Source organism: Salvelinus fontinalis, chromosome 2 (assembly GCF_029448725.1).
Source record: "Salvelinus fontinalis isolate EN_2023a chromosome 2, ASM2944872v1, whole genome shotgun sequence".
NCBI lineage: Eukaryota > Metazoa > Chordata > Actinopteri > Salmoniformes > Salmonidae > Salvelinus > Salvelinus fontinalis.
The window spans coordinates 14,340,145-14,354,530 of record NC_074666.1 but is presented as its reverse complement, the minus strand read 5'-3'; the positions used below and the strand labels follow the sequence as shown (position 1 = coordinate 14,354,530).

The 14,386-nt window shown below is 44.6% G+C and overlaps 1 protein-coding gene across 5 annotated transcripts in view; it reads right to left on the bottom strand.

Annotated features, from left to right (window-relative positions):
* arhgap24 (Rho GTPase activating protein 24) overlaps positions 1-14,386 on the bottom strand; it is a 213,329-nt gene that overhangs the window by 3,320 nt on the left and 195,623 nt on the right. For 4 of the 5 annotated variants that reach the window (XM_055864386.1, XM_055864403.1, XM_055864409.1 and 1 more), the window contains 7 exons: positions 13,187-13,394; positions 8,148-8,280; positions 3,475-3,548; positions 3,166-3,287; positions 2,789-2,901; positions 2,151-2,505; positions 1,149-1,860 (listed from right to left, as the gene is read on the bottom strand). In XM_055864386.1, the coding sequence (XP_055720361.1) occupies positions 1,149-1,860; positions 2,151-2,505; positions 2,789-2,901; positions 3,166-3,287; positions 3,475-3,548; positions 8,148-8,280; positions 13,187-13,394 (1,717 nt within the window). The remainder of the gene's footprint in view (positions 1-1,148; positions 1,861-2,150; positions 2,506-2,788; positions 2,902-3,165; positions 3,288-3,474; positions 3,549-8,147; positions 8,281-13,186; positions 13,395-14,386) is intronic. The other variant, XM_055864394.1, reaches the window with a different exon arrangement.

Here is a 14,386-nt window from a genome sequence, read left to right as displayed (position 1 = left end):
TGTTCTCCCTGTTCACCCACGACAGCGTGGCCAAACACGACTCCAACATCATCATGAAGTTTGTTGACGACACAACGGTGGTAGGCCTGATCACCGACAACGATGAGACAGTCTACAGGGAGGAGGTCAGAGAACTGGCAGTGTGGTGCCAGGACAACAACCTCTCCCTCAATGTGAGCAAGACAAAGGAGATGATTGTGGGCTATAGGAAAAGGGGGGCCGAACAGGCCCCTATTAACATCGACGGGGCTGAAGTGGAGCAGAAAACTCCTTTCTAGGGAGTTTTTCCTAGCCACCGTGCTTCTACACCTGAATTGCTTGCTGTTTCTGTTTCTTGCTGGGTTTCTGTACAGCACTTTGTGACATCAGACATCATTACATTTGATTGATGACTGCTGAACAATTAATCAAATGGCCACCTGGACTATTAACATTGACCCTCCTATCCACTGCTGCTACTCGATGTTTATTATCTATACATAGTCACTTTGCAAAATGACCTCGACTAACCTGTAGCCCCGCACATTGACTCGGTACTCGTTATTGTGATGTCATTTTCTTGTGTTCCTTCTTTTTATTTCTTTACTTTAGTTTATTTAGTAAATATTTTCTTAACTCTATTTCTTGAACAGCATTGTTGGTTAATTAAGGGCTTGTAAGTAAGCATTTCACGGTAAGGTCTACAGTACACCTGTTCGGTGTAGCCCTTATTTCGGAGTATGTGACAAATAACATTTTATTTTATTTGATCATTGATTCCCATTAGACCAATTCCCTGAATGCCTTACTCGTTGAAGTTTGCAGTCTAAAAAATGTTTTTTTCTTTCTCTTTAGTGTGTTTACTGTATTTATACTGGGATATGGCTTTTCAACAGGAGGACATCTTTAAGCTCTTCCTTAAATCTCTAAAACAGTCTTCTCTTCATCTCATTCCCTTCATCTGCACTGATTGTAAAAGACTTGGCTGGCTTTCACCTTGTCCGTTCTTTCAGATCAGTGCAATGAAAGAGAAGAGGCAAGAAAAACAATTACGAAAGATCCTCTGTCTGCAGAAAGAGCTTGTTAAGATATGCACGAACTGTTCTCAAATTAAATAAATGTCTATCTCAGTTTTATTATAATGACACAGTAGGAGGTAGTGGTGCTACCTTGTTATCCTGGCCTCGTACTCTGTCTTCTGCTTCTGCATCTCGTGTTTCAGGCTGGCCACCAGGCTGTGTAGAGCACTGTGACTACTGGGTCCTTTATTGACAGGGAACGTCTCACTGTTATCACTGCTGCTGGTGGCTCCACTACCCCTCCCTCCACTACCTCCACCACCGTTCCTCCGCTCCCCCTCCACGTCCCCCCCTGGCTGGGGCTGCTCGCCGAGGGAGGACAGCCCCCTAGGTCCATCCAGCAACAGCAGGGGGTCCTGGTAGTGGCCCAGCCCACCGTAGAAGTCCTGTTCTGGGCAGGTGGTGGTGGAGGAACGGCAGGACGTGGAGTTGTCTGGAAGAGAGATCTCACAGGAGGAGGTGGACCAGGTTGCACTGTCCACACTCTGCTTGTCCTCACAGCTAGAGCTGAGACACGGCTGTTGTTGATTTTGTAACTGTTGTTGTTGTTGCTGGACGTTGTCATAGGTGGACAGCCGGTTCTGGGCTGCCGTCTGCTCCCCACAGTCCCGAGACTTGCTGTCTCGTAAGGTGACCGGGTAGCCATTGGGCACCCACAGACCATTACGCCCGTTCAGGGTACCGTTCACCACATCGGTACTTGACACGCCCATGCGGACACCTCCGTTAGGGACCCCGCTGGTGCCCATCTTGGTGCCCGAGCCCTTCAGGGTGCGCCGGGCCTGGAGGCCGCTGATGCCTCCTATTATAATAAAAATAACAACAATACATTTTATGTGTCTTTCAGGACTGTCATTGTCCAAGACACATTTCCCCATGGGGACAATAAAGTATCCTATCCTATACTCAAGGACGCCTTACATTAGAAGTACAGTCAAATCAAAGTACAACTAAACTCAAAACCTAGTGTAATTAAAATCAAAACCTAGTGTAATTAAAATCAAAACCTAGTGAAATTAAACTCAAAACCTAGTGTAATTAAAATCAAAACCTAGTGTAATTAAAATGTGACCGAACAGAGCAGATAGTAACCTGTGTTACCGGGCAGAGTCTGGCTCTTCTCCTGGTTGGCTGCGTCTCCAGAGGGGGAACAACTAAACGAGCCGTTGGTGACCACGCCGCTGCCCTTGGAGACCGCCGGGTTCTTCTTCACGGTTAACGGCGGGCTGCGGGCCAGGTCAAAGCGCCCGGTAACATGGCCGTTAAGTGGGCTGGCTGAGCGAGGAGAACCGGAGCCGTTGTTGTCTAACGTTACCGGGGGCTGGCGGTGAGGCGACTCGGGGGTCTCCCAAGAACACTGTTTCACCCTCTGCTGGGGTATTTGGGTATTGTTGTTCTGTTCTGTAGTCTGCACCGTCGGCACAATCTGGGTCAGCCTCTTCTGGACCTACAGGATAATAATATATTACACTTAGTGCAGTGGGTACATTTGAGTATATGTAAAAGGTGGGATTCGGGGACCTTTCGCTTAAGAACCCAAAGTGTTAACCATTAGACCAAGAAGGAACCTTATGGGCCAAGGCTGACAATTGGGTTTACAAGTCCCAGGGCTACTAATCACTAGAGCGGGATTCCAAATTCCCCTCCACTACTGTTTGAACCCACAACTTTGGTGTTGCTAGCTAGCTAGTACCAGGCTTTTAATACCGTGCTTGGGCTCTCGTACCCACCTCGTTGTTGTTGTTGACCAGCTCCAGTGTCTTGGGACTGTCCTCGTCTCTAGGGAACAACACGTCGTGACGACCAATCAGAACAGACATCAGCTGCTGCACCAGCACTGTACCTGAGAACACCAGAAAGGTTACATGTCTTCACAGGTCCATACGCATCAGAATACTGTACACTCACAGTGTCGTGGGCCTAGAAGGACAATGGTGTCAAATTACTACATATTTGATTAATTATTGAGATCATGTATGCCGTTCTTTCCACTTAAAAAGTTACATTTTTTCCATGGAAATGCACTTTATTTAACCAGGTAGGTTCTCTTTGACAATAGCAACCTGAAAAGCCACAGACATCAAGCTGAACTAGAAAATAAACTGACCTTCCATGATTGCTACAGGGTCTTCGATCTTTGGCCGTAGTATATTTGGACCAAAGACCGTGGCCAGGTTCTGGACACTCATTTTATTCACACCTGAATAGGACTGGACTTCATCTAAAAATCTGTAGGAGAAACACAATTAACATCCCAGTTAGCCTTTTAAAATGATAGTTAAATACTGTGGAACAACAGTAGTCACCAACACTAGAAACTTTGCAGGTCAGTCTATGAAAAATAATACTGGTCTTCACAGTAATACAGTGATACAGTAATATAATAATACACAATAATGCAGTGATACTACTCTACCTGCATATGTACTGCAGCAGATTGTAGTTGACTGGAGGTAGACATTCCACTTGTCTTTTCAGTTCCTTCATTCCCTGGGGAGAGAATACACAAGTTGCACGTAATGTACATCCCAATGTACTCTAGAAGTAGGGTACTAGGGGGTAAGTAGCCCCCTGGGGTAACTGCCCCCCCTGTAATTCACATTAAGACCACAAGATGTCACCAAATTATTTCCCCAACACTTTCCATGGCTGCCACTGTTCTTGCTCAACAATAAATGTCCACTGTGTCATCAAAACTTTTGGAGATATTAGAACAAAACGATTTCTACCTGTCATTTAAAAAATGACTAGCCTAGTTAATGCTAGTTTATGCTAACTTAATAGCTAGCAACTTCGCTAGCTAGTTAGCATAAGATGCTAGGAGGGCTAGTTAGCAACCTTACTACCAGATCGTCTGAGGTAAAATATATTAAAAAGATAACGTAACTTAATTGCAGTTGTAAGTGTTTCTACCAGTGACTGATAGTTTTACAGTTAATGTTACTTTATAGCTTTTTAGTTGCTACACAGCATTTTATGTCATATAGCTAGATAGCTAGCTAAGATTTTAAGAGAGAGCTTTTCAATTAGCATCTCCCCCCCCGTTTTCAGTCACAGGTGGATTAGGTGTGCGCAGTGCAGGAGGTGGGCTCATGAGTTGTGCTCCAATTTGACTGGGGATAGCTTTATTTGTGACCTACAGTATGTACAAATTAGAATCGTGCAATAGTAGAGAATAAGAGAGTTCCCACATCAATGTTACACTAGGTTAATTAGTTAAGTTATTGTTATTAAATGTTATATTCCAATGCTATTTAATGTTATTAGTTAATATTCCATTCCAATATTTTTGAAAACCTTTTGCTCCTGAATGTAATTTTAAAGACTGCTGGGATTTAAAATCTTGCATTATTCCAACAATATTTAGTGCAGTTGTACATATTGGGTTGTATGGGTAAGGAACAGCAAAGACAGAACAAAGACAATGAATATGCAGGTGAGGGACTTTATATCAAATCTCCTCATTGTGCAGATATTACGTTAAATAAAGGTTAAATAAAGAAAAAATGAATGGTGACGTGCAACACCACTTCCCCCCCATATTTGATTTAAATAATTAAAATGAGACAACTAGACATTGCTTTTAAGTACAACTTACTAAAGAATGTTTTTATTAAACTGATTCAATGGATTTTAACACACTTGTGTGAAACCCTGCGCAGTTACCCTGTTATAAAAAATTAATAAATGTATCCTTAGTAGATATTTTCCCCACATTATAAATGGACATTAAAAATGCATAATAAACCCTATTTATCCAATTCAGCATATCTGTACCATTAATCGTATGAGTCCAAGTCCATTTATCAAGTCATAGGTGATCCATTGATGACATCTTAACAGATCTCCATTTTTAATCTGGTCCAGATTTTATCATAATCAATATCCTTAGTTGCGTCCCAAAGAGCACCCTATTCCCTATCTAGTGCAATACTTTTAACCAGGGCCGATAGGGCTCTGGGGATCAATAGGGTATCATTTGGGAGAAAGCCCGTATCCCAGACCATTATTGTGTCTTCTGCCGTGACCTCACTAGGTTTACCGGTGGGCCATTCCCAAGGTCTACACTGATCCTGTGAAGAAAATAAAAACCCTTCACTTTCTTTGACATTTTCATTGTGTCTTTCAAACAATTCAAAGAAAAGACAGCAAAGCATGGTGGGAATATGAGATATAGAATGAGAAAAATGTGCGGCTTCTTCAGTTCAATCTGCTGGTCATGCTCAGGACTTTGATTGTGTTTGCTGTGAAATGATCCGATACCTATGGGATGACTGGCTGACTGCCTGGTTGACTGGCTGACTGGTTGGCTGGCTGACTGGCTGACTGGTTGACTGGTTGACTGGTTGACTGGCTGACTGGTTGACTGGTTGACTGGTTGACTGGTTGACTGGCTGACTGGCTGACTGGCTGACTGGTTGGCTGGCTGACTGGTTGACTGGCTGACTGGCTCACTGGCTGACTGGTTGACTGGTTGACTGGCTGACTAACTGATTGACTGGATGACTGGCTGACTAACTGGTTGACTGGCTGACTAGTTGGCTGGCTGACTGGTTGACTGGCTAACTGGCTGACTGGCTGACTGGTTGACTGGCTGACTGGTTGAGTGACTAACTGGTTGACTGGCTGACTGGCTGTGTGTTTTCAGAGGTAAGATAGCTAGCCTATAAGTCACTCTGGAGTTAGATTCACACATGGGCATGCAAGCAAGCACGCACGTACGCAAACACACACACAGCTCAGCCCAGCAAAGACACACACACACACACACACAGCTCAGCCCAGCAAAGACACACACACACACACACACACAGCTCAGCCCAGCTAAGACACACACACACACAGCTCAGCCCAGCTAAGACACACACACACACACACACACAGCTCAGCCCAGCTAACACACACACACACACACACAGCTCAGCCCAGCTAACACACACACACACACACACACACACACACACACACACACACACACACACACACACACACACACACACACACACACACACACACACACACACACACACACACACACACACACACACACACACAGCTCAGCCCAGCTAAGACACACACACACACACACACAGCTCAGCCCAGCTAAGACACACACACACACACACACACACACACACACACACACACACACACACACACACACACACACACACACACACACACACACACACACACAGCTCAGCCCAGCTAAGACACACACACACACACACACACACACACACAGCTCAGCCCAGCTAAGACACACACACACACACACACACACACACACACACACACACACACACACACACACACACACACACACACACACACACACACACACACACACACACACACACAGCTCAGCCCAGCTAAGACACACACACACACACACACACACACACACACAGCTCAGCCCAGCTAAGACACACACACACACACACATCTCAGCCCAGCTAAGACACACACACACACACACAGCTCAGCCCAGCTAAGACAGACACACACACACACAGCTCAGCCCAGCTGAGACACACACAGCTCAGCCCAGCTAAGACACACACACACACACAGCTCAGCCCAGCTAAGACACACACACACACACACACACACACACACACACACACACACACACACACACACACACACACACACACAGCTCAGCCCAGCTAAGACACACACACACACACACACAGCTCAGCCCAGCTAAGACACACACACACACACACACACACACACACACACACACACACACACACACACACACACACACACACACACAGCTCAGCCCAGCTAAGACACACACACACACACACACACACACACAGCTCAGCCCAGCTAAGACACACACACACACACACACACACACACACACACACACACACACACACACACACACACACACACACACACACACACACACACACACACACACACACACAGCTCAGCCCAGCTAAGACACACACACACACACACACACAGCTCAGCCCAGCTAAGACACACACACACACACACACACACACACACACACACACACACACACACACACACACACACACACACACACACACACACACACACACACACACACACACACACACACACACACACACACAGCTCAGCCCAGCTAAGACACACACACACACACACACACACACAGCTCAGCCCAGCTAAGACACACACACACACACACACACACACACACACACACACACACACACACACACACACACACACACACACACACACACACACACACACACACACAGCTCAGCCCAGCTAAGAAACACACACACACACACACACACACACACACACACACACACACACACACACACACACACACACACACACACACACACACACACACACACACACACACAGCTCAGCCCAGCTAAGACACACACACACACACAGCTCAGCCCAGCTAAGACACACACACACAGCTCAGCCCAGCTAACACACACACACAGCTCAGCCCAGCTAACACACACACACACACACACACACACACACACACACACACACACACACACACACACACACACACACACACACACACACACACACACACACACACACACACACACACACACACACACACACACACACACACACACACACACACACACACAGCTCAGCCCAGCTAACACACACACACACACACACACACACACACACACAGCTCAGCCCAGCTAAGACACACACACACACAGCTCAGCCCAGCTAAGACACACACACACACACAGCTCAGCCCAGCTAAGACACACACACACACACAGCTCAGCCCAGCTAAGACACACACACACACACAGCTCAGCCCAGCTAAGACACACACCAAGTTGCTGAATGAAAGATGAAAACAAACAGGATTGGAGAGTGACTGAGGGGAGTTGAGGACTGATACCCCATGAAGCAGCAAGTCTTGTAGTGTGAGAGAAGATTAATCCGATATGAATGGTTAACGGCACCCTATTACTACTTTTGACATGTCCCATAGGCTCTGGTCCAAAGTAGTGCCCTACGCAGTAAAGTGAATAGGAAGCCATTTCAGATACAACTCAAATCTTAGACCCAGGAAGTACTTACAGATTCCTCGTCCTTGCTGAGCAGTTTGGTGCAGGAGAGGAACTCATCAAACTTCGAGAAGGGGATGACTGGTTCTGGTAGCTCTCTGAGATACAGCTTTAGTAGAGAGGCTACTGTATGAACATCTGTGTTACTGCAGAGAGAGGAAGGAGAGGGAGAGAAGGAGCAGAGAGAGAGAGGAGAGGAGAGAGAGAGGGGAGAGGATAGAGAGGATAAAGAGAGAGAGAGAGGAGAGAGAGAGAAGGAGCAGAGAGAGAGAGGAGAGAGAGAGAGGGGAGAGAGAGAGAGAGACGAGAGGAGAAGGGGAGGGACAGAGATTGAGGCAGAGAGGTAGAGGAGATGGGGGGAGAGAGTAAGATGAAGAAGACATAAACACAGATCAATGTATGGAGGGGGCAATGAGGGAGGGAGAGGAGAGAGGGGTGGAGGGAGGGTGGAAGGATGTATGTACAGTGCCCTCCACCTATTTTGGCACCCTTGGTAAATATGAGCAAAACAGGCTGTGAAAAATATATATTTATTGTTTATCCTCTTGGTCTTTCATTCAAAATATTCACACAAATCTAACTTTTAATGAGTAAAATAATTGTAAAATAATTGAAAGAAAAAATTTATTCTTAACATAAAACAAATATTTTTCACAAATATATGTGTGCCACAATTATTGGCACCCCTTCATTCAATAGTTTGTGCAACCTTCCTTTCCAAAGATAAGAGCTCTGAGTCTTCTCCTATAATGCGTAATGAGGTTGGAGAACACATGGCAAGAGATCTTAGACTATTTCTCCATACAGAATCTCTCCAGATCCTTCAGATTCTGAGGTCCACACTTGTGGACTCTCCTTTTCAGCTCATCCCACAGGTTTTCTATGGGGTTTAGGTCATGGGACTGGGATGGCCATGGTAAAACCTTGATTCTGTGGTCAGCGAACCATTTTTGTGTTGATTTTGAGGTGTGCTTTGGATCATTGTCCTGCTGGATGATCCAACCACGGCCCAGTTTAAGCTTCCTGGTAGAGGCAGTCAGGTTTTGATTTAACATCTGCTGGTACTTGATAGAGTCCATGATACCATGTATCCTAAATAGTTGTCCAGGGCCTTTGGAAGAAAAAGAGCCCCACAACATCAACGACCCACCCACCAACATACTTCACAGTGGGGATGAGGTACTTTTCTGCATATCCATCTTTCTGTCTACGCCAAACCCACCTCTGGTGTTTATTTCCAAAAATCTATATTTTGGCCTCATCTGACCATAGAATCCGGTCCCATTGAAACTTCCAGTAATGTTTGTCAAACTGTAGGCACTTGAGTTTGTTGTTTGATGACCGCAAAGGCTTTTGTATGGCAACCCTCCTAAACAATGTGTGGTCATGTGGCGTCTGATCGTAGTTTTGGAGACTTTCTGACCCCAAGACCCAACTAATGTCAGCAATTCTCCATCTGTGATCCTTGTAGATTTTCTGGCCACTGGAACCATCCTCCTCACTGTGCGTGGGGTCAATATAGACACACGTCCTCTTCTAGGCTGATTGTTAACATCTCCTGTTACTTTAAACATCTTCATTATTGCTCTGATAGTGGAAATGGCCATTTTCAACCGTTGACCTGTTTTCTTATAGACATTGTCTAATTTGTGCAGCTCAACAACGTTTTGTCGCACATCATTACTGTAATCTCGCTTCTTTCCTATAGTGATGGATGACTATGGGAACTTGGCCTGTGTGTCACCTCATATTTATACCCCAGTGAAACAGGAAGTCATGGCTTACCACTTAAATATTCCAAATCACTCAGGTGAATTTAAAAACGTAAAATATGAATGGGAATATACTTCAGTTAGATTTGACTCATAAGAATTTATAGGGGTGCCAATAATTGTGGCACACATGTTTTGGAGAAAGATATTTATTTCATTTATTTCACATTTACTTTTTAAAATCATTTTACTTCAATTAATTAAAGGTTAGATTTTTGTGAATATTTTGAATGAAAGACCAAGAGGATAAACAGCAAATATATTTTCTTTACAGCCCGTTTTGCTCATATTTATCAAGAGTGCCAATATAAGTGGAGGGCACTGTACGATGTAGTGCATAAATAAAGTGTGACAGCAACCTGATCCCAAATCAGGTTACTGTGGGCGGTGGTGTGTGGTGGGAGAGGGGACCATCTCTCACATGCCTCTATCATCTCTGAGTTATGGAAGGTGTCACCATCCTGATACACACATCCTTCTCTGCTACATCCCACACATTAGGGGTTCTATGACAACCTCTCTCTGTCTCTCGCTCTGTCTCTCTCTCTCTGTCTCTCTCTCTCTGTCTCTCTCTCTGTCTCTCTCTCTGTCTGTCTCTCTGTCTGTCTCTCTCTCTGTCTCTCTCTCTGTCTATCTCTCTGTCTCTCTCTCTCTCTATGACAACCCAACTCTTTCTCTCTCTCTGTCTCTCTCTCTATGACAACCCAACTCTTTCTCTCTCTCTTTGTACCTTCTCTCCCTCTCTCCCCCCCAGGTCTCACCCACCAGAACAGGAGCTGTTTCCAATTAGCAGTTGTAACTCAGTGTTATTGTTTAGGAGTTCATGTTAAAACAGTCCCAATGATCACCTCTATGCCAGTGTTCTCTTCTCGCCTGCCCTGAGTCGCTATGGAAGAATTCTGAGTTGGAATACTACAGGAGGACTGTCAGTGTCAGAATGTAATGTCATTCTGAGTTAGAATACTACAGGAGGACTGTCAGTGTCAGAATGTAATGTCACTCTGAGTTGGAATACTACAGGAGGACTGTCAGTGTCAGAATGTAATGTCACTTTGAGTTGGAATACTACAGGAGGACTGTCAGTGTCAGAATGTAATGTCATTCTGAGTTAGAATACTACAGGAGGACTGTCAGTGTCAGAATGTAATGTCACTCTGAGTTGGAATACTACAGGAGGACTGTCAGTGTCAGAATGTAATGTCATTCTGAGTTGGAATACTACAGGAGGACTGTCAGTGTCAGAATGTAATGTCATTCTGAGTTAGAATACTACAGGAGGACTGTCAGTGTCAGAATGTAATGTCACTCTGAGTTAGAATACTACAGGAGGACTGTCAGTGTCAGAATGTAATGTCACTCTGAGTTGGAATACTACAGGAGGACTGTCAGCATCAGAATGTAATGTCACTCTGAGTTAGAATACTACAGGAGGACTGTCAGCATCAGAATGTAATGTCACTCTGAGTTGGAATACTACAGGAGGACTGTCAGTGTCAGAATGTAATCAGCACCTTACAGTCACACTCGATGAGACCCCATATCCCTCTCCTTCCCTTCCACCCTTTCGACCTATTTCTCTCCCTTCTTACCTCCCTCGCTTTCCCTCGCTTTCCCTCGCTTTCCCTCGCTTTCCCTCGCTTTCCCTCGCTTTCCCTCGCTTTCCCTCCTGCATTTTTAATACTCCTGCAAGTTTCCTACTGACATCAATGGATGATTTACACTGAAGTCTGAGTTGTGCCCACTTAACTCGACTCTGAATCGGCCTCTACACTGTAAAACCCGGATAAGTTCTGGCTACTCAAACATTTTGAGGAAACAGATTTCCTAACCCCCCCCCCCCCCCCCAAAAAAATATCAAGTAATCTTTCAACCAGGATTTCTGAAAAAACTAGGAAATGTACCAGAATTGTGCAACCCTAACTGTGAATCACATTACACTGGCTGGCAAAGCGATGTGTAATCCGATTGGAATCCAGCCAGCATTAGATTATCTAGCAGTTGAAATTTGTATTCACCCGCAACCTGTATTCAAATCTGACTGCCAGGGTTAAGAACAGTGGGAGGAAACTACTTAAGCCATTTAAACTGGAACAACCATTTCAGTAATGGGTGCAAAAATTCAATAAGTGGATTAGTTTAGAATACTTTTTTTAAAATCTTTGTGTTGCATAACTTTTGATCAATGAATCACTCAATGTACATGCAAAAAGACAGATATTAAAAACTATTCCAAAATATCAACCTGCAGTAGAGCATGCTGGGAATAAAAGTAAGTTTGTTTAAAAATAATTGTTGGTGTGACTTCTCATTTAGTTCTAAACAGCTAACCTATCTGAGAAATCATAGATGTAATATGACTGAAATGCATATCAACAGATAAGAGATGTCAGTATTCTGTTGGACCATGGTAAAAGTCATTACAGGTAAGGTGTCTGAGCATCCCATAATAATGCCCTGAGGCATTAGGTTGATGTGCCAAAAGCTGTCTGTCACCACTTTCCACTCCCGGATTTAATTCCATTTCATTCCCAGTCTGGGAATTATTATTACTGTGGGAATATCTTATAAGATCCTGGCAGGACTCGATACAGAATTAGCAGAAAACAGGAGTAAAAATGTGGAGTTTGATTTGAGATTCAATATATTGCAGAGTGAACAAGAATGACTAAAGCACTGCCTGTAGGTTCCCATACACATCCTAATATGGAGTTGCACCCCCTTTTGCCCTCAGAACAGCCTCAATTCGTCAAGGCATGGACTTTACAAGGTGTCGATAGCGTTTCACAGGAATGCTGGCCCATGTTGACTCCAATGCTTCCCACAGTTGTATCAAGTTGGCTGGATATCCTTTGGGTGGTGGACCATTCTTGATACACATGGAAACTGTTGAGCGTGAAAACCCCAGCAGCGTTGCAGTTCTTGACACAAACCGGTGCGCCTGGTACCTACCACCATACCCTGTTCAAAGGCACTTAAATCTTTTGTCTGGCCCATTCACCCTCTGAATGGAAAGAGCAGGTGTCCTTAATGTTTTGTATACTCAGTGTATATACAGTATATTGTATATTGCTGGCATGCAGTCCAAGGTGGGGTTTTCCTTAAAAAATTACATACTGTATATATATACACCAGTGGAGGCTGGTGGAGGGAGAGATAAGGAGGACAGGCTCATAATGGAATGAACAGAATCTCATCAAACACATGCAAATGAAAGTTGTGCATTTACATTTGTACACATTTCTCATGTCGTTTACAGTAAGCGTAACATATCTTTACGTACCAGTCGAAGGAGGGCTTCTCTCCGCAGTCAAAGGCATCCTGCAGCTCTTTAACCAGGTTGGCCTGCCCCGGTAGCCTGAACAGTCCTTCCTCCCGCAGGCCCCACTTGCGTATAAAGCCCACACACTGCTCCACCAGCATGGGGGCCTGCCTGCTCCCATAACGCCTCTCGTACCGCACCGTTTCCTCCAGCTTCTGACCAAAGATACCTGGCAGAGACGCAAACACACACACACACACACACACACACACACACACACACACACACACACACACACACAGCTCAATGTTAGGACTTAGGATGTATATTGTGCCTTTCTTGTTAAATCTGTGTTTTCTTTCCAAAGACATCCTGTACACGATGAGTACCAACTCATTGGCATGTGGAATGCTTGCTATAGGATGATAAACAGTGATCAACTCACAGCAAAAGTTATGAAAGGTAGTATACCACTGTGTGCTATGAAGAAGACTGCATTAGTGTTCAGTTAACAGTCATTTTTCAAAAAGGTGGACCAACTGGCAGTGGACATGTTATGAGGATTTTCACAACTAGATTATTTTTAGCATTTTCTTATAGAACATTAAAGGGAAAATATCCTGTCAAACCACGGCATTACATCAAGCCCATTAAAAAACAGACCAGATTTATCCCCCAATCTGAATGTATCAAAGAGGAAGAAACTGGTGCGTGTTACTAAATCCACACAGATAACAGCATCAAAGAGAACATGGGGATTCTAAACCATCTGATTCATTCCAATGGAATCTTTTTTTCTGTTCTCAGCCTACGATAGATCTGACTCTGACCACTGCAGTAAAGAATATGTATTATTAATCCCCCACAAAACACCTACAAAACCAAGAGATTAAATCAAACTTCCTCCTCTCCTCTCCTCTCCTCTCCTCTCCTCTCCTCTCCTCTCCTCTCCTCTCCTCTCCTCTCCTCTCCTCTCCTCTCCTCTCCTCTCCTCTCCTCTCCTCTCCTCTCCTCTCCTCTCCTGTGTTCTCCCCTCCTCTCTTTTGTTCGGTTCTCCTCTCCTTTTCTCTGTTCTACTCTCTGCTGCTCTGGCCTTTTGTCTGTGTCAATCCAAACAAATTGTGATTCACATCAGACCTGGCTTCAAATAGTATTTGAAATCATTTTTAAAAAACGTTATCTGTGCTTGATTGAGAATGCCTAACTTTATGGACTAATAAA